General features: G+C 40.5%; 1 protein-coding gene across 4 annotated transcripts in view; it reads right to left on the bottom strand.

The window, feature by feature from the left end:
- The window catches only part of ACO1 (aconitase 1), a 109,186-nt gene that overhangs the window by 65,484 nt on the left and 22,822 nt on the right, over positions 1-20,880 (bottom strand). For 3 of the 4 annotated variants that reach the window (XM_073636756.1, XM_073636730.1, XM_073636740.1), the window contains exons 2-3: positions 8,413-8,530; positions 3,459-3,627 (exon numbers count right to left, since the gene is read on the bottom strand). In XM_073636756.1, coding sequence (XP_073492857.1) covers positions 3,459-3,627; positions 8,413-8,509 — 266 coding nt within the window. In that variant the 5' untranslated portion in view covers positions 8,510-8,530. Of the gene's footprint in view, positions 1-3,458; positions 3,628-8,412; positions 8,531-10,377; positions 10,442-20,880 lie in introns of all 4 variants that reach the window. The other variant, XM_073636750.1, reaches the window with a different exon arrangement.

Raw genomic sequence — 20,880 nt, 5'->3', positions numbered from 1 at the left:
GTAGACCAACTACAATTTCAGCCACAACTGCCAGGAAAATTGTTTGGGATGCAAAGAAAAACCCACAAACAACTTCAAGTGAAATACAGGACTCTGAAAACATGCGGTGTGGCTGTTTCCAGATGCACAATAAGGAGGCACTTGAGGAAAGATGGGCTGCGTGCTCGAGTCGCCAGAAGAAAGCCATTACTATGCAAATGCCACAAAGTATTCCACTTACAATACGCCAAACAGCACAGAGAAAAGCCTCAAACCTTCTGGCACAAAGTCATTTGGAGTGAGGAGACCGAAATTGAGCTTTTTGGCTACAACCATAAATGCTTAATTTGGAGTGGCGTCAACAAGGCCTACGATGAAAGGTACACAATTCCTACTGTGAAACAGCGGTGTATTGCTGATGTTTTGGGGATGTGTGAGCTACAAAAGGCACAGGAAATTTGGTCAAAATTGATGGCAAGATGAATGCAGTATGTTATCAAAAAATACTGGAGGAACATTTGCATTCATCAGCCAGGATGCTGCGCATGGGACGACATTCCAACATGACAATGATCCAAAACACAAGACCAAGGTCGACCTGTCACTGGCTATAGCAGAATAAAGTGAAGGTTCTGGAGTGGCCATCTCAGTCTCCTGATCTCAATATCATTGAGCCACTCTGGGGAGATCTCAAAAACGTGCAGTTCATGCAAGACAGCCCAATAATTTACAGGAACTGGAGGCTTTTTGCCAAGAGTGATGGGTAGCTTTACCATCTGAGAAGATAAAGAGCCTCAGCCACAAATACCACAAAAGACTTCAAGCTGGCATTGACGTTAAAGAGGACAATACACAGTATTAAAGCGGTTGTATACCCGCTGAAATATTTTTTTTTTTTCCTTTACCCCTGTAAAACAAAAGCCATAATGAGATTTTCCGGCAGTTGCCGGGCCTTCAGCCGAGAATCCCCTGTGCGCACGCGCCGCTGTAGTCAGCAGCTCATAGCAAGGGGAATATCTCCTAAACTGTACAGGTTTAGGAGAATTTTTTTTTACCTACAGGTAAGCCTTATTATAGGCTTACCTGCAGGTAAAAGTTAAAAAAAAAAAAAAAAAAAAAAAAAAAAGTAAAGTATACAACCGCTTTAAGAACTGGGCTATGTAAACTTTTGATCAGGGTCATTTGGCTAGTTTCTGTTGCCATTATGATTTAAAAAGAGTAAACACAGTTGACTGATAATAAATGGCATCAGTCAAACACTAACCATGGGTGAAAGAAAAGTTTGTGTGTTATCATTCATATTCTCTGAAAATTGGCCAAAAAAAAAAAAAAAAAAAATATCAAGTCTGCCAGGGTATGTAAACTTATGTACAATTCTCATAAGCATTTACAGCCTTTGCTCAATATTTTGTTGAAGCACCTTTGGCACCAATTACAGCCACAAGTCTTTAGGAGTATGATGCTGCAAGCTTGGCACACCTATTTTTGGGCAGTTTCTCTCATTCTTCTTTGTAGGACCTCTCAAGTGCCATCAGGTTGGATGGGGAGCGTCGTTGCACAGCCATTTTCTGATCTCTCCAGAGATTTTCAATCGGGTTCAAGTCTGGGCTCTGGCTGGGCCACTCAAAGACATTCACAGAGTTGTCTCAAAGCCACTTCTTTTTAATCTTGGCTGTGTGCTTAGGGTCATTGTCCTGTTGGAAGATGAATGATCGCCCCAGAGCAGGTTTTCATCAAGGATGTTTCTGTACATTTCTGCATTCATCTTTCCCTCGATCCTGACTAGTCTTTCAGCTCATGTCACTGAAAGACATTCCCACAGCAAGATGCTGCCACCACCATGCTTCACTGTAGGTCTGGTATTGGCCAGATGATGAGCGTTGCCTGGTTTCCTCCAGACATGATGCTTACCATTCAGGCCAAAGAGTTCAATCTTTGCTTCATCAGACCAGAGAATTTTGTTTCTCATGGTCTGAGGGTCCTTCAGGTGCCTTTTGGCAAACTTCAGGCGGGCTGTCATATGCCTTTTACTGAGGAGTGGCTTCCGTCTGGCCACTCTACCATACAGTTCTGATTGGTGGTGTGCTGCAGAGATGGTTGCTCTTCTGGAAGGTTCTCCTCTTTCCACAGAGAAACACTGGAGCTCTGTCAGAGTGACCATTGGGTTCTTGGTCCCCTCCCTGACTAAGGTGCTTCTCCCCCCAGTCGCTCAGTTTGGCCAGGCCATGCGCTCTAGGAAGAGTCCTGGTGGTTCCAAACTCCTCCTCCTTTATGCATGATGGAGGCCACTGTGCTCATTGAGACCTTCAATATTGCAGACATTTTTCTGTACCCTTCCCCAAATCTGTGCCTCGATACAATCCTGTCTTGGAGGTCTACAGACAATTCCTTGGACTTCATGGTTTGGTTTGTGCTCCGACATGCACTGTTAACAGTGGGACCTTATATAGGCAGGTGTGTGTCTTTCCACATCATGTCCAATCAACTGAATTTACCACAGGTGGACTCAAATCATGTTGTAGAAACATCTTAGGAATGATCAGTGGAAACGGATGCACCCAAGTTCAATTTTGAGTGTCATGGCAAAGGCTGTGAATACTTATGTACATCTGATTTTTTTAATTTTTAAAAAGTTTGCAAAGATTTCAAACAAGCTTATTTCACATTGTTATTATGGGGGTATTGTTTGTAGAATTTTGAGGAAAATAATTAATTCAATCCATTTTGGAATAAGGCTGCAACATAACAAAATGTGGAAAAAATGAAGCGCTGTGAATACTTTCAGGGAGGCACGTCTTGCTGTTTTGCAACAGGCAGCCAGGGAACAGTAAAGTTCAGCTGCCCCGTTGTTATGCCCCTCACAGGCAAACTGTCTGATGTCCCCATCATTTCCTACCTTGGTGGCACCAATGACGACAAAAAAAAAAAAAAAAAAAAAAAAAAAAAAAAAAAACACCCCCACACACCCCCACACACCAAAATGAGGTTCCTATACTTTCCCACTGTATCCAAAACAAAGTCTCCATTTTAAAAACATTTTTTTTTATATAAAGATATGTAAAACGTGTATGATCTTTATCATATGGGACTGACTTATTATATTACGACTTAAAATAGACTTAAGTGATCCTATCACATTTTTGAGCAATTTACACAGAACACCAGAACATTCTTAAGAGATTTCAAACTTTTTCTCACAACTATCAGGTGAACCTTATCCCTTCATTTCTTAATAATGTTTCTAGCAGCAGCAAGCACTATTCTATCATGCTTTATTATTCAAGATAGCACCAGAGGAATGAGGGAAAAGGAGTCCCATACTAGGGAAAGGGAAAACCCTTATTTTTACACATTCAAGTTTTCTGGCCTGTTAAACAAACAGAAAGCAGTAGACTCGGAAGCAAAGTTTATTTTACATCATCATCGGATATGTATACTACTTAGTGAAGATTCACAAAGTAGTAAAATAAAATAATTACGTAAAGTCCTGCAGGATGACGCGTGCTGGACGAAATGGCACTTCCACATTCTCATGCTGGGTGACTTTCCAATTCAGAATATTATCTACATCTTTAGGTTTTACAAGAAATTCATCGCAGTTCCGGATAGCCGACTCCAAAAGCACCCGAATGGAGAAGGGCAGACGTGCTGAGAAGACATAAATTATACAGATTAGGGTTGAAATATTAAATCTGGAATCAACTCATAAGAAAAATTTAGCAATAGCTTCATCAAATGTATTTGGATTTATTGATATTCTGCACTTGCAGCTGACTTACAGCAACATGCTCTACATGGACTACAATCATAAGCTCCTGTGTCACGAATATTATGTCTAAATCTAAAGAAAAGCATTCATTAGGACAGCTGCATTACAGCCATTTACCATTAATTGTTAATCATACAACTGTTAGATTGAGAGATTGGGGAAGTGGAGGTGCAGGGGCAGTTGCTGGTGCTGACCCACACACGTCCACACCTAAAGAGTTTTGTTATGGACTATCTCGGTACTTGGTAATAGATAACAATTGATTGGTCATAGAATAAAGTTTAATGCATACAAAAAAAAATTATATATACAAACAGTGTATTTTCTTATAAAAACAATATGTATACACCACAGTTAACAAGCTACTGACGGGTTCACCCGTAGAGTTTGTTGAGAGGGGGTATACATAAAAATCCTCAACCGGTTTCGCTGCAAGAGACCACTTCTTCAGGAGGGATGGTCTATAAAGACAAATAGTGCATTTACACAGAGCATAATAAACACAGCAAAATAATTTAGCAAAGAGTTACATTCAATGTTAAAATAAGAAGACCAGCTCACCCACTCAGGTGGGACCAGCAAGCGACAGGACTCAACAATTCCCCCCCCAGCGGACACGGGGATTGTAATAAACAGAATCTGATTAAAAAGTAATGTTGGAATTAAGAATTTAAAAGCTAAAAAACTTGGTATACACAAGGGTGTGATGGAGTGAAGGTAGACCGAGCCAGTGATAGCGTGAAAAAAAGGATAAGTGCTGGATAGGGGAAGGGGGGAGGGAGAGGAGGGGAGGAGGGGGGGGAAAAGAGGGGAGGAGGGGGGGGGAAAGAGGGGAGGAGGGGGGGAAAAAGAGGGGAGGAGGGGGGGGAAAAAGAGGGGAGGAGAAAGAGGGGAGGAGGGGGGGGGAAAAGAGGGAGGAGGGGGGGGAGAAAGAGGGAGGAGGGGGGGGAAAAAGAGGGGAGGAGAAAGAGGGGAGGAGGGGGGGGAAAAGAGGGGAGGAGGGGGGGAGAAGAGGGGAGGAGGGGGGGGGAAAGAGGGGAGGAGGGGGGGGGGAAAGAGGGGAGGAGGGGGGGGGGGGGGAGAGGGGAGGAGGGGGGGGGAAAGAGGGGAGGAGGGGGGGGGAAAGAGGGGAGGAGGGGGGGGGGAAAAGAGGGGAGGAGGGGGGGGGAAAGAGGGGGGGGGAAAGAGGGGAGGAGGAGGGGGGGGAAAGAGGGGAGGAGGAGGGGGGGGAAAGAGGGGAGGAGGGGGGGGGGAAAGAGGGGAGGAGGGGGGGGGGGGGAAGAGGGAGGAGGGGGGGGGGGAAAGAGGGGAGGAGGGGGGGGAAAAGAGGGGAGGAGGGGGGGGAAAAGAGGGGAGGAGGGGGGGGAAAGAGGGGAGGAGGGGGGGGGAAAAGAGGGGAGGAGGAGGGGGGGGAAAGAGGGGAGGAGGAGGGGGGGGAAAAGAGGGGAGGAGGAGGGGGGGAAAGAGGGGAGGAGGAGGGGGGGGAAAGAGGGGGAGGAGGGGGGGGAAAGAGGGGAGGAGGAGGGGGGGAAAGAGGGGAGGAGGGGGGGAAAGAGGGGAGGAGGGGTGTGTGTGTGTGTGTGTGTATGTGGGGGCGGGGAAAGAAAAGATCGAAGTGTCATTCTGGGGTTTCACAGATCTAATCGCTATTTGTGCCCACATATACTCAGTAGCTTCTGCTTTACTTTGGGAGTTATTCCCACTCTGTTACTATCCACCCTGCACTGTCCTCCTGTATATTCAGCCCATGTGTTTATGGTGGCCAGCCTAACGGCCTGGTGAGTTATCTTTCAAACATGCATATCTGTTGTTGGTCAGGGTGTCTCTCTACCTTTGGTGTACAACCCCCCCCCCTTCCGGTTTTCTTTTCCCGCCCCCACACACACACGCCCCCCTTCCCCCCCCATTCCATCCTCCCCACCCCCTCCCTTTTTCCTCCCCCTCCCTCTTCCCTCCCTTCCCTATGCAGCACTTATCCATTTTTCACGCTATCACTGGCTCGGTCTACCCGTCACTCCATCACACCCTTGTGTGTACAAAGTTTTTTAGCTTTTAAATTCTTAATTCCAACATTACTTTTTAATCAGATTCTGTTTATTACAATCCCCGTGTCCGCTGGGGGGGGAATTGTTGAGTCCTGTCGCTTGCTGGTCCCACCTGAGTGGGTGAGCTGGTCTTCTTATTTTAACATTGAATGTAACTCTTTGCTAAATTATTTTCTGTGTGTTTATTATGCTCTGTGTAAATGCACTATTTGTCTTTATAGACCATCCCTCCTGAAGAAGCGGTCTGTTGCCACGAAACCGGTTGAGGATTTTTATGTATACTCCCTCTCAACAAACTATGGGTGAACCCGTCAGTAGCTTGCTAACTGTGGACGTATACAAATTGTTTTTATAAGAAAATACACTGTGTATGTATAATATATATATATATATATATATATATATATATATATATATATATATATATATATATATATATACACATACATACATACATACACACACACACACACACATTATATATATATATATATATATATATATATATATATATATATATATATATATATATATATATAATTAATTTTTTTTGTATGCATTAAACTTTATTCTACGACCAATCAATTGTTATCTATTACCAAGTACCGAGATAGTCCATAACAAAACTCTTTAGGTGTGGATGTGCGTGGGTCAGCAACTGCCCCTGCACCTCCACTTCCCCAATCTCTCAATTTCAATCTGGATGATGGTAGTTTTCATGACTTATTCCTTTTTTCAATCTATACTCATCAATTGCCATACAACTGTTAAACTTAATTTTAGACAGCAGAACAAGGAGAAAGAAAATCACAGCCACCGCACACCATACAAGCCCGGCGTGCAATAGGTGATAGCAGCCCCAGCTGTTCTGCAAATTACATGGAGTCAGGGTGGACTCCTAGTCTGACCTGCACCCTCAGTGGAATACACCAAATGGGGGACACAGATGCCGGAGCAGAGACCCTAAAGTTGGTTTAGGTTCACACTTAATTTTAGACAGACAAACACACAGGTAAAATATATGTCCCACGATGTCCGTTTGGCTAGTTTTGACTGAGACACCCCTGTCAGACAGCATAGCTAGGTCCTCACCTCCACAGCAGCAACACAGCTTTATCATGAAGACAAATTCAAAAACACAGCTCTCAGCTTGCTGACTGGATAATTAAGCAGCACCACATAGATGAGATGGTCTATGCTCACTCTGCTCTCTCCTCTGGTTAGTATGCTCCCTGCATACAGCAAATCTTGAATGGAATCCAGTGATTGGACAGGGAAGCAGACAGATCAAGTCATCACTCTGCACTCTCAAACTGTTCATTCTGTTGACTGACAAGTAATGGGCAGAGTGCTGACCGTGCTTCTTTAAATGTGTTCTGGGTGTTGTACATGGGATTACAGGAATCTGAATTCTGGATGGGATTAGGCCAACCCTCTTTTATTGAATACTAAAAGCCTAACCTTTCTCATTTTTTTTTAATCAGCACAAGTGACGGTTCTTACAATTTTTGCAAAGTGTTGTGGTGCTGGCTGGACTGTTAGTTGAAATCCAAAGATTTCAGCCAACTACCGCCCCGCCCTCACCCCCTTTCTGGCCACATACCGCTGAAGCTATAACCTTTCAGTGCTGCAGAGGTAAAATGAGCACTAGAACAGTGACAGGCACTCATCACCCTATGCCCTGCCCTTTCCACCCTCCTCCTCCATTCATAGAAGCTGTACTATAGCATCCAGCAATGAAAAGCTATTTATGAATGGGGAAGGTGGATCGTTCAGTCCTCCACCTGCCTGTCACAAGTCCAGCACTCGTATTAACCCCCCGCAGCACCGAAAGGTTATGGTTGTAGGGTTATAGGGGCAGCATAAAAAGGACATTTCACACTGATACAACAACCCTTGTGTTGATAAAAAAAAAAAAAAAAAAATTATAATATATATATATATATATATATATATATATATATAATAAAAAAAACAAAAAAACAAAAAAAACTTAGCCTTTAAGTGTTTATTGAAAGAAACAAACGTTTATTTTAATGTTCACCTATATTTCAACTTTAAAGTTTGTCATACAAATTTTTCTCCAAATTATTTCTTACTACAGTATCTCACAAAAGTGGGTACACCCCTCACATTTTTGTAAAATATTTTATTTATATCTTTTCATGTGACAACACTGAAGAAATTACACTTTGCTACAATGTAAAGTAGTGAGTGTACATCTTGTATAACAGTGTAAATTTGCTGTCCCCTCAAAATAACTCAACACACAGCCATTAATGTCTAAACCGCTGGCAACAAAAGTGAGTACACCCCTAGGTGAAAATGTCGGGTCACTGCCAGAAGTTTTTTCACCTTAATGCATAGGATGCATTAAGTTGAAAAAACACTAGGGTTTACAATCCCTTTAATGGTTGTGTGTTGAATTATTTTGAAGGGACAGCAAATGTACACTGTTATACAAGCTGGTCACTCACTACTTTACATTGTAGCAAAGTGTCATTTCTTACATGAAAAGATATAATAAAATATTTACAAAAATGTGAGGGGTGTACTCACTCGCTTTTGTGAGATACTGTATATCTTTCACCTTGTGAAAAAACACCACACACTTCTCACCATATCTTTCATCATTTAACTTGTGGAGATTGAAAAACTTCTTGTCTGGTTCATCAGGATCAAGAGGCTCTACTAGTTGCTGGAAAGGGTTACTCATAATTCTTGTCTCAAAACACACCTGAAGAAAATAATAGAGGAGATTGTCAGAATTTATTATAATAGTGCCAACACAGACCACAGCGCATTACACCGAACAATGGACCATTTACATCAGGCTGGGTACTGTAAATTAGACTGTTAAGGCTAAGATTCAGCAAAGATTAGACAAGGAACTCCAAACATTTCTACAAAGACCAACACCTTCAAGCCTTGTGGGAAAAAAAAAAATATTATAATAATAATAATAATAATAATAATAAATAACATGAAGGTATATTGAAGGAAAATCTTTTTCTTTTTTTTCCTCGACTCCTCCTGTACCTATCTTACTGTGCCTTGTTTTTGAAACCCTGTTGGTAAAACTCAGAGTATCAGAAGAGTAACACCAGTTTCTCTAGTGACTAAATGTAAAACAAGGACAAAGTTCACAGCAAAATCTTTCCATTCTTCTAAAGAATGCTGTACTCTGGGTGGTATTGGATATAAAAAAAAAAAAAAAAAAAAAAAAAAACCCCAGAGAAAAGAAAATTACATTTACAAAACAGGTCATATGACACATTTCTAATGAATTAATTTTCAGGAATGCTTAGAATTTTAAGGCCTCAACAATAAAAGCTCACATGCTACAATTAGCAGAGAAACAGTTCGGTTTTGCCAGCCATATATCCTGCTTTATTACCCTCTATACAAGAAACTGATAAAAAAAAACAGTTGGATAAGGAAGTAAAAAACATTCAAAAACAGAAAACCTATAGTGGAAATAGCGATCAATAGATGATCAATGCCAATTAACGTGATATGTATTTACTGGGTCACAAATAGTCAAAGTAAGAGAGTCTCTTATTTTTAAATTCAGATTTAAATGGATTTGCATTTTAAATGGCACTACCTTAACTGCTTTTAATGTCTCCATGTGAAAAAAAGTGAAATCTTCACATGCTAACAGTGGGACCTTTATTTTCTTTGCTCAGCACCTTGAGCCTTGACCAGATACCATACTGTGGTGCCTTCTCAGTAAAGGAAGGAGTAGGGGAAAGATACATTACATAGACAGGAGATGAGAGATTTCCATATCAAACTATACAGAAATATTATAGTTGGTAATGTTTTATTAACTAACTCAAGTTATTAAAGCTACAACCTTTTGAGCCCCCTTTAGATCCCTTCCTTTGGCTTTGTAACATTGTGTAAAGTGTAGAGAATGGATCTAAAAGATTCTGTAGTCTTACATTTTCAATAACTTCAGTTAGCCAATAAAAGGTTTTAATTTAAAACAAACTTTCTGCATTGACCAGTGGCTAAAGCTGCCCATACATGTTAAGGTTTCAGTTTGCTAAAAAGTGCAGATGGTTAAATCTGCAGCGTCAGCTATTGCATTCTGAGCTCCAGATTTCGCAGCTGTCAGAATACCCAAATAGTAATTGGATGTAGGCACTGCTCGGTCAAAAATTTTCCACCTGGCTACTTTGACAACAGTTGAATGAACAAAAAAATAGTCTTGTCAAGCCAAGTGGTGCAGACAAAGCCACCTATGGAGTCAATTTTGGCCAATTCAACAGGAACTGATCGATATTAGATCAGTGTATTTAAAGTTTAACATTGTACAGAAATGCACTACTACATACAAAACTATAGTAAAAGGGGCTGCAGTATATTGCTGAAATCTCTGGTTGCCGTGGGGCTCCGCATATTACTGTACAATAAAGCCCAAAGAGTACCGACTACAAAGGAAGAGAATATTCATAAAGTCATGTTGAGACTTAGGACTCCATTGTCTGTTATTCTAATGAGAAGCAACAACTTCTAAACGAACAATCGTTAGTCTGTCTATACAATTTTAAGTACTGTAAAGCTTTTACATTTCACCTAGTATTTCAGAAGTTCTCCCTCCTCCTCGGTTTCTACACAGTCAGCACCTTCTAAAAAGTTCCTGGTGAAAATAACAAATGACAAAAGCAGCGCCTGGTCAGTGACTCAGCAGAAAACTATAGTACTGCCAGAAAAATAATGCCCTTCCCTTCATCCACTATAAGAAACTCATACAAGAAACTCAGTCTAGCACAGAACTTGGCTTTCACTATTATATATAATATTAGGGCTGCAACTAACGATCATTTTCATAATCGATTAGTTGGCCGATTATTGTTTCGATTAATCGGTTAATAACCTTAAAAGAAAGTGTGGTGTATAACTTAGTTAATATGTAATGTTTTAAAAAAAGGCAAATTTATTTTTAAATATCTCTGTGTAGTGGTAAATATAAATAACCAACTATATGGTTAGGGAGCAAAATATCTAATCCACTCAGAGAATAACAGACAGAAGAGATATACTGTATATACTATTAGAGGAGATATACTGTATATACGATTAGAGGATATATACTGTATGTACTACTAAAGGGTGAATCTGGTAAATATCATACTCAGAGATCATTTTTTTTTTATTATTTAAAAAAACAAGCAATGACTTCCTTCAAAAAAAATTCATTTTAAGAACGTTCGTTTGATTTTCTAATCATTAGTGGGATCAAATCAACGTTAATTTTCAACCACAGTGACGGGAAAATTTGGAAATAATAAAAATAGGAAACTTCTTGGTCAAAGGAATTTTCAGACAGTGTATGTGGTTTTCATTCAGAAATTACATTAATTTTAAAAACAGAATGTTAAAAACAAGTGAAAATTTCAAACAACATTCTTTCATTCAGCGAATGTACAAAGATTTTTCATCTGAATAGTCTCATCTGAAAATTGATCGGTGTGGCCAGCATAAGGCTCGGTACACACCTATGCAATTTGCTTTTGATCTGTTTCTGCAGTGCTTTTTCTGTGCGTTTTGATTTTTGTGCACGTTAATTTTGCTGCGATTTGTGTTTTTGCATTATTTTTGGCCAATTTGTTGTTGGGCAGATTAAAAAACACAAATTGCTGCAAAAACGCATTACATGCTTTTCTGTAGCTTTTCCATTGAAATATATTGACCCACAAAAGCATTGTTTTGCGTTTAAAAAAAAAAAAAAGTCCCTGACCCTTTCTAAATACGCAGCTGCTGAAAAAAGCATAGATGTGAACGTGTCCCATAGGAAACCATGTAAATGAACTGTAGTGCGTTTCTGCAAAAAGCACCAAAAAACAAAGATGTGAACCAGGTCTAAGACGTTTAGTAACATAATGGAGTTAAAAAACTAAAATTAGCCCTTTATAGTAGAAAAGCAGATAATCACTATTTTTTTACTGTAGAACTGTGACTGTAATATTTACAGTAGCGATTATTTGCTCTTTTTGTACTATAAAGGGCTCATTTTAGTATGTTTTTTAACCCCATTATGTTACTGGTCGATTAATCGATTATGAAAATAGTAATCGATTAATTTCATAATCGATTAGTTGTCGATTAATCGATTAGTTGTTTCAGCCCTATATAATATAATAATCCAATAAGCCAAAATCAATACAAAATTCTGCAGAAAGGTGGCAAGTCACTATCTCTGACTCTCTATAAAAGGGAACACAGTCATCTGGCACCTAAAAGTATTTTTTTAAACCCATATACTGTAGGCACTACCCTCCTAACCCCCCCCATGTCCTGCCCAACCCGGTCAAGTCCTAATTTTCCCTCCACACTGCTCCGCGCACTACTGACTTCTGTACACTACTGACACTAGACAGAACTCAGAGCAGACAGCCAGGCCCAAAACTGATTAAGCAAGCCAGCCTACAGTACCAGATGTTCTGCATTTATGATGGACTCCTACATCAGCCATGGATGCTTCCCTAAACTACGAACCTTGCTAGATGGCATAAACTGGGATACAATCTTAGGAACAAAGAACACAGAGGAGAGATGGGTTTGCTTTAAAAGCATATTAAAATAAGGGCATTAGCCAATGCATCCCATTGGGTAATACATTTAAGAGAGCGAACAAAAGTATATATACGTACATACGTGCCGTTGCTTCAGTTTGTGTCAGTGCACATGTCCTGATGAAGTCGGCACATGGAAATACAGGGGATATCTCCTAAACCATGCAGGTTTAGGAGATATCCTGGGTAGCTACAGGTAAACCTTATTATAGGCTTACCTGTAGCATAAAGTGGTCTGTAATGGTTTACACCCACTTTAATGTGACCTATAAACTGTACAACTCAATTGAAAAACAAACTGAAATCTTTTAGAGGGGGGAAGTAAAAATAATTATGTTGCATGCATGAGTGTGCACACCCTCTCATAAACGGGGGATGTAACCGTGTTAAGAATTAAGTAATCACATTTAAACTCATGTTAAATAGGAGTCAGTACACACCTGCCATCATATAAAGTGTCTCTGATTAACCCCAAATAAAGTTTAGCTGTTCTAATAGGTCTTACCAGCAAAATTTATGGTCCACAGAGAGCTTCCAAAGCATCAGAGGGATCTCACTGTTAAAAGGTATCAGTCAGGAGAAGGGTACAAAAGAATTTCCAAGGCATTCGATATGCCATGGAACACAGTGAAGACAGTCATCATCAAGTGGAGAAAACATTACCAAGAACTGGACGTCCCTCCAAAATTGATGAAAAGACACAAAGAAAACTGGTCAGGGAAGCTGCCAAGAGGCCTACAGCAACATTAAAATGAGCTGCAGGAATATCTGGCAAGTAAGGGCTGTGTGGTACATGTGACAACAATCTCCCGCATTCTCCATATGTCTAGGCTATGGGGTAGAGTGGCAAGACGGAAGCCTTTAAGAAAAACATCCAAGCCCGGCAAAATTTTGCAAAAAACACATCTGAAGTCTCCCAAAAGCATGTGGGAAAATGTGTTATGGTCTGATGAAACCAAGGTTGAACTTTTTGGTCATAATTCCAAAAGATATGTTTGGTGCAAAAACACTGCATATCACCAAAAGAACACCATACCCACCGTGAAGCATGGTGGTGGCAGCATCATGCTTTGGGACCGTTTTTCTTCAGCTAGAACAGGGGCCAGTCAGTCAAGGTAGAGGGAATTATGAACAGTTCCAAATATGAACAGTTCTGAAATGATTTATCTTTGTCTCATTTTTAACATCACAGAAACCTGAGACATTTTACCAGGGGTGTGTATACTTTATATCCACTGTACATAAAAAGTAGTAAAAATGTTCCATACACTCTTTTATAGAGCAGTCCTGACATCTTTACTGGTTGTAACAGCAGCCTTTTAAGGTTACACCACATAATTAAAATTGGTGCTCTACAAGGCCACAAAGTCCGCTAATATACTGCAGACATTAGGAGCTAGTCAGTCCAATAAATCAGACAGCAGACACATTCATTAGATGAACAGGTAAAATGGCAAATGGTAAGGAAACCAGTACAAATAAATGAGCTGGCTTTAAACTAGTACTGCTCAGTATGCAAGCAGGACTCACTTAAAGTGGATGTAAACTAGAGCTGCACGATTCTGGCTAAAATGAGAATCACAATTTTTTTGCTTAGAAGATAGATCACGATTCTCTCACGATTCTCACAGCGTAACATCATCTATAAAATGTTATTATTTTATAATTTTATTATTCATGAAGTGTATTTTTTCCCCAAAAAATTGCATTTGAAAGACCGCTGAGCAAATACAGTGTGACATAAAAAATTGCAGAAATTGCCATTTTATTCCCTAGGGTCTCTGCTAAAATATATAAAATGTTTGGGGGTTCCAAGTAATTTTCTAGCAAAAAATATTGATTTTTACTTAAAGTGGATGTAAACCCGATTTTTTTTTTTTTTTTATATCATACTGTAGAGTATAAGATTTCCTATAATTTGAGTCCAGTCTTGCCACAAAGTTAATCCAGCTCTGATCAATCCTCTTTTATTGTTCAGTGAGATAAAACTTGACAAAACAGAGAAAAACTTTGTCAAATACTCCCCCTTGCTGTGAGTGACAGGTGATTTACATATCTCGTACATTAGCCTAAGACATGCATTATTTTTTAAATTCCCTCCCCCACTCCTTTCTTCAGCAGCTCTGCAAGGATTGGCTGTTCCACACCTCACCATGATTTGGCATGCTGAAGTCATGTGGTTACTTTCTTGTCTTTTCACTGGATGTTAGAGATCATAGCAGAAGTTCAGTGTAAGAAATATATATTGACAAGGGGAGTGTAGAGGTGGGCGGAGAGTCTACTGACATCACGACTCCACCCACCGAGCTCCAGACAACAGACCCACCCACAGAATCTGCAGTATTTTGGGTCTAATAACAGACAGAGGGGAGACATTTGACAGGTAAAGATACATGCAGGAGGCATGTATATCCTTATAGATAACCCCTATGGCATCAAAGGATGACATTGGGTTTACTTTCACTTTAAGAAAGAAGTGTCAGAAAAAGATTTAGACTAAGTGGTTAAACTTCCTGCATTTACACGTTTGGATTATTTGTTTACACAGAAGTTCTATCCCTTTGATCTAAGAAGAAAGCTTAAGCAGGCCATACATGGTCGAATTTCGAACTAATTTTCTTTTCAAAATCAAAGTTCTTTTTTTGTGATTCGATGGTGCTACCATTGATTTTGGAAATTCGGCCGACCAAGCCTTCAATTTCACCTCATGTTGCTACAGAAAAGAATTTTCGTGGCTGGGAATCTTCTTTTCTCTCCGTAAATTTTCTTTTTTTATTACATTTCTTGCACAATTCTCCCATCGATTAGAAAATCATTAGAAAATCGTACCAAAATTCTTAGATAGATTTTCGAAAGCATATGTTACAATGTTTCAAGTTATAAACTTAGCAGACAGCCCGGATGCTTTCTTTTCACGGCCGAGTGAGTAGATAATCTCTGCGCTTGTTTATATGAAAGAATCGGCAAACTCAGCAGGAGAGAGCGTCAGAGGGGGTGAATCGAGATCATGATTTTCTAACGATTAATTGTGCAGCTCTTATGTAAACCCTCTATGCCCAGTGAAGTGAACAGCCTCAGATGATACACAAATGAAACAAATCTCCCTACATAACTTTTACATATATATCATCTGCTGTCTTTCCCTTTCTATATTCTTTAGAATTCTGACGTGGTGTTAGAATTTTTACTTCCTCATTCAGCAGTAAGAGTTGAGTCTTGTATTACACTGTGTGACAGCTGATTGGAGGAAAGGAACACACCCCCCTCCACATAGGCAGAAGAACGAAAATACTTGCAGAGCTGTGCTGTGACAAGACAAGCTCTCTGCTAATCTATTTATAGCAACCACCCCGACACAAATTTCAGGCTGGTTTTATTTCTGTTGACGGAGAACTTGTCAGAAGTTATACTGATAACAGAGGAACGAAACAGCAGAAAGACACGGGACCTAGTGCTTTGGAGAGAGATAAGTAAACACTACAGATAAATGTGCCCAGGTCAAATTTAACAAATCAGGTTTACATCCACTTTAAACTGGCCATACATTATATAAAAAAAAAAAAAAAAAAAAAAGCTATGTAGTGCATTACATGTTGGATTCATATGAACGGAGTTTGTTTCTAAGATACTTATCAAGAGCCCCTCTTCGGAAAAAAAAAAAAAAAATTTATATTTATATATATATATATATATATATATATATATATATATATATACATACATACATACATACATACATAGAGATAGAGATAGATAGAGATAGAGAGATTATATATATATATATATATATATATATATATATATATATATATATATATATATATATATATATATATATATATCTCTCTCTATCTATCTATCTATCTATATATATATATATATATATATCTCTTGACTACCATGCAGTCTTTATGGTAACTTACTCACATTGGGTCTGGATGGTTCCTTATTGGGAAGGCAATTGGCGGTTTATTGAATGTACCCGAGTTTTCCACCCCAGAGGCAGTGCCTTCACCATGGCTTACTCATTTGCAGTGCACCTCTATGGGCAACATACACCTGCCATGAATTCCAGTCTACCCTACTGGCTGATATTAGTCTATTAAAGACCAGGAGTGGATTCCAGTGTACTGATTCGGTCACATGTGCTCCTGAAGCATTCTGGAAATGCATCAGGTCCACATGCGATCTGTAATTGGAAACTTTGCATGTTGTGAACCCCCCCCCCCCCATGTGGAGAGTAATTTTGTAATGTCGTGTAATAGATTTTTAAATGGTACATAATAAAGTTGTTTTTAATGGTACTTAGTTTCTCTTCTATATGTCCACGACTACATATTTTCTGTTCATAGTTGTATATGTAGTGAATGGTCTGCCTGAATGGATACAAATTGAAAGTGTTGTTTAGGTTTGACCTCATATTATATGGCTTTTGGTAAATCTAAAAGGAAAATTGTACAAGAAAATTATATAATGCAAGGCTTGAAGTTTAATTATTTAGACAAAGTCTATTATTGTGGTTTAAGCACAGACTATTATAAATATGGAGTTGGTAACTATGTATAATACAAGTAATGATCAATAATGGGCAGCAGATATCATTAGTCACTCTCGGTTATACTTCTTACCTTGGAAAGCCTTTCATGTGACCTACAGGACACATGACTGGGCTCTCCTTGATTTTTCTAGTCCAACATTTCATTTTATGGCACTCAGCCAACGTCAGATTCCCTAAGCCAATGGAAACACAATGTGCATATGTAAATATTTTTTTAATCAGTGGTATGGTCACACTGCTGCTTTTTAAATAGACCCCTAACAGGGTTTTGCTGACCACAGCATTGAGAAGGAGTAAATAAATAGAAGAGCTTCTTAGATAACCCAGGTTGGGAACTTCAGAGATAGCACACACAGATTGCTTCAGACCTAGTCATGTGACGTCTGTGGCAATACGGACTAAAATTATATCCATAGGTTTTGAAGTCATGTTCACAGACTAAACCTCCCAATCTTCCCCCACATGTCCCTTCCCCTGACTTCTCTGTGAAAATCAATGGCACAACTATCATCCCTTCCTGCATTCCAGGGTGCTGGTATAACCCTGGACTCTGAACACTCCTTTTGCCCCCACATCCAATCACTTTCCAAAGCTTACTGTCTCAACCTACATAACATGTCCAAAATACACCCCTTCCTAACCAATGACATCAAAATGCTTCTAATTCACTCCCTGGTCTTCTTTCACTGACTACTGCAACTCCCCCCCCCCCCCCCCCCATTACCTTTACATAGGTTATCCCCCTTACGTCCATCATGAATGCTGCTGCCAGACTCATCTATCCTACCAACCATTGAGTGTCTGCCACCCCTCTGTCAATCTCTCCACTGGCTTCCGTTCACCTAACAAATTAAATTAAAAATATTCACAACTTACAAAGCCATCCACAACTCAACCCCCAGCTACATCACTAACCTAGGTTTAAAAATACCAACCAAATAGTTCTCTTCATTCCTCCCAAGGCCTTCTGCCCTCTAGCTCTCGTCACCTCTTCCCATGCTCACCTCCAGGACTTCTACAGAGCCTCTACCATTCTATGGAACTCCCTATCCCAGTCTCTGACAATCTTCTACTCTGTCCACTTTGAGGCAATCCCTGAAAACCCTTCTCTTCAGAGAAGCCTACCCTGCCGCCACCTAATAACTGTACTTTTAATTTTCTCCATCAGCTCATCTCCCACAGTTATTACCTTTTGTATCACTTGACCCTCCCTTTTAGGATTGTAAGGTCTGACAAGAAGGTTCCTTGGATTCCTCTTGTATTGTAACTGTACTTTCCTCATGTTGTAAAATGCTGCACAAATTGTTGGCACTATAGAAATCCATAATAATAATAATAATAATAATAATAATAATAATCCCATCCACAAAAGTAGGGTACACACCTCATGGTCCTCCGCTGAATGAGCGGATGCAGCTAGAGCTTTAGGAAAATCGGACACAGACTCCAGAGGACAGGGTGAGCAAGTATACTTGTGATGCCTACATTCTGAGTAAGCAATCATGGCAGAGATTTTTCACATCTTGACATTTGCAGAAATTTACGCCCTGGGTAATAAAGAGGCGAGGTCCACACCTGAGGCAGCCAAAAAGATTATTAGAACTGTGTGGACTGTAGCAGGGGACAGCGACTGGGGGTTATCAATGACCAAACTTTCAGGAACACTGCAAGGTGCCCTAAAACAGCTGGAGGATCATAAACTGGAAATGTCTGTAGGGCCACTACCCTTGCCTATAATCCACCATACCATCATTTCAGTCAGTGAGTGAGCTATTGTCATCAAGGATTGCTCACGAACCAACTGCAGAGCAGAAGGTTAATGGTCAACTGTGACCAGGGCTGGCCGAAGATCGCCTCATGGAGGGGGAAAGGAAGAAGGAATGCACATGCTATACAGATCAGGTGCAGCACAGTGGTAGTCACTGCACATGTGCAGGCCAGATATGGCACAGATGCCAAATGTGTGTGCAACACATTATAAAAGTGACACGACCTGGCCATTAGAGCGCCCAACAATAAAAAAAAAAAAAAGGGAGTTGCAACCATTCCATAAAACTGCGTGTAGCGCCCTGCTCCTGTTGACAAGGCGCTCGCATGTAAATTTAGTGGGTTATCTGTTCTGTACATAGTTCAGATTCAATGTTATGGCTAAATTAGCCTCTGTCCCAGCATTGGCTATGTTGCGTGCAGTTCCACACTCTCGTCTGTAGGCGTCGTCACCACAGACCAGTGATGGAAGGGCAACAGGCTTAAGGCGTATTGAGTGTCCTTCCTTCCGAGAAACCCCCCCATGGAAGTGGTTCACCACTGTGCACTCTGGAAAAGAGATACTTAAGGGGCAGACGCCTTTTTTTCGCTCTCTCACCTCATGGCCCACCTGGCCTAAGGTATGTGACAATTCCTTTTCTGTCTCGAGGGCCCTGCTGGCCCGAGGCTACGTGACTGTACATAGGCCCAGAAGTTGTCTGGGGCCTACTGGTTCAGAGGTGGTCCTGTGCTGTCTGTTCTGCGGGAAGAACCCGAGCAATTGAAAGACCCGGGGGAGGACTCATCTTGGAGAGGACCGAGCTAAAGGCTGGTATCTCAAGAGGAGCCTGGTGACTCAATTGGAGGATGCATCCTAACCAATCTACCTCACAGTACTGCTGGATGGCTTAAAGGAACTTTGGTACTGTGTTACCATTACTAAATCCTATGGCAGAGGATCGTTCAACTAACACTAAATCCTGTGGCAGAGGATTGTTCAACAATTATTGTTCTCATCAAGTCTGTGGCAGAGACTTTTGTCCGTGCATCATTCCGGCTGCTAGGCCAGTGAGAGAGGCCTATCCGGGTGAGCAAGATCCGTTGACTGAAGGTGTACTTGTCTACGGGATCTCAAGTTCCTCAGTGATCTGCACAAGGTATCTGAACTTTCCCTTAACTCTCCATCCCTCTACTGCTCAAGTTGTTTAATAAAAAGCATTGGAAAAAGAACTAATTGACTGGTGCATACATCGGTGGGCGCAAGGCCCAGTATAGACTCTAAGTTTCTGGTATGGTGAACTGTGGGTAAGGGGTGACAGAGAAAAAAAAAAAAAGAAAAAAGAAGGCAACTAAAGAAACCTGCTAAATGAAAAAGAATCATTATTAAAAAAGGTAAAAAAAAAAAAAAAGTTCTTTCAGAGGAAAGAAGCTATCCATTCACCTAGGACACTAGCAAAAACTGAGGCAGGCTGGGAGTGGAAGGGGTTTTACTGGGCAGCCCTTACAGCTTTGCTTGCAGGTGTCCAATCACCTAAAGGCAGCAGCATATCCTAATCTATCCGATTAGTTCATTCTGTATACCTAAAAGTGATTCTAAAAAGGCAGAAGGTTGTTTTATCTTCATGCATTAATATAAAAAACCTTCAGTGTGCAGCAGCGCCCCTCAGCCTCCCTAATACTTACCCAAGCCCCATCTCGATCCAGTGATGTGCATGAGTGCCTCGGCTGCCCCTCTTGATTGGCTAAGACACAGCAGCGGCGCCATTGGCTCCCACTGCTGTTAAAAATCAGTTAGCCAATCAGGAGAGAGGAGGCGGGGCCAAACCACGGATCCATGTCTGAATGGACACACAGAGCAGTGGTTTAGGTGCCCCCCCATAGTAAGCTGCTTGCTGTGGGAGCAGGGGGGAGGGGCCAAGAGAGCCGGCAAGGGATCCGAGAAGAGGAGCATCTGGGCTGTCCTGTGCAAAACCACTGCGAGACTTTAGAATCACTTTAACGTACAATTAAGAAAAGCAATTTACTTTCTATTCTGAGCACCATCACATCTGCAAAGAAAAAGGGTATTTGAAGCTTACAAAATACCATCTGCAATAACTAAAACCAATAATATTAAAACCATAAAATATGAAAAATTTAATATATAAAAACAATGGATAATCCAGAGAGTGACAATTAACTCATTAAAGCATAACTCTG

This window comes from Aquarana catesbeiana, linkage group LG01 (genome assembly GCF_042186555.1).
Source record: "Aquarana catesbeiana isolate 2022-GZ linkage group LG01, ASM4218655v1, whole genome shotgun sequence".
Taxonomy (NCBI): domain Eukaryota; kingdom Metazoa; phylum Chordata; class Amphibia; order Anura; family Ranidae; genus Aquarana; species Aquarana catesbeiana.
This window is presented reverse-complemented; position numbering and strand designations above follow the sequence as displayed.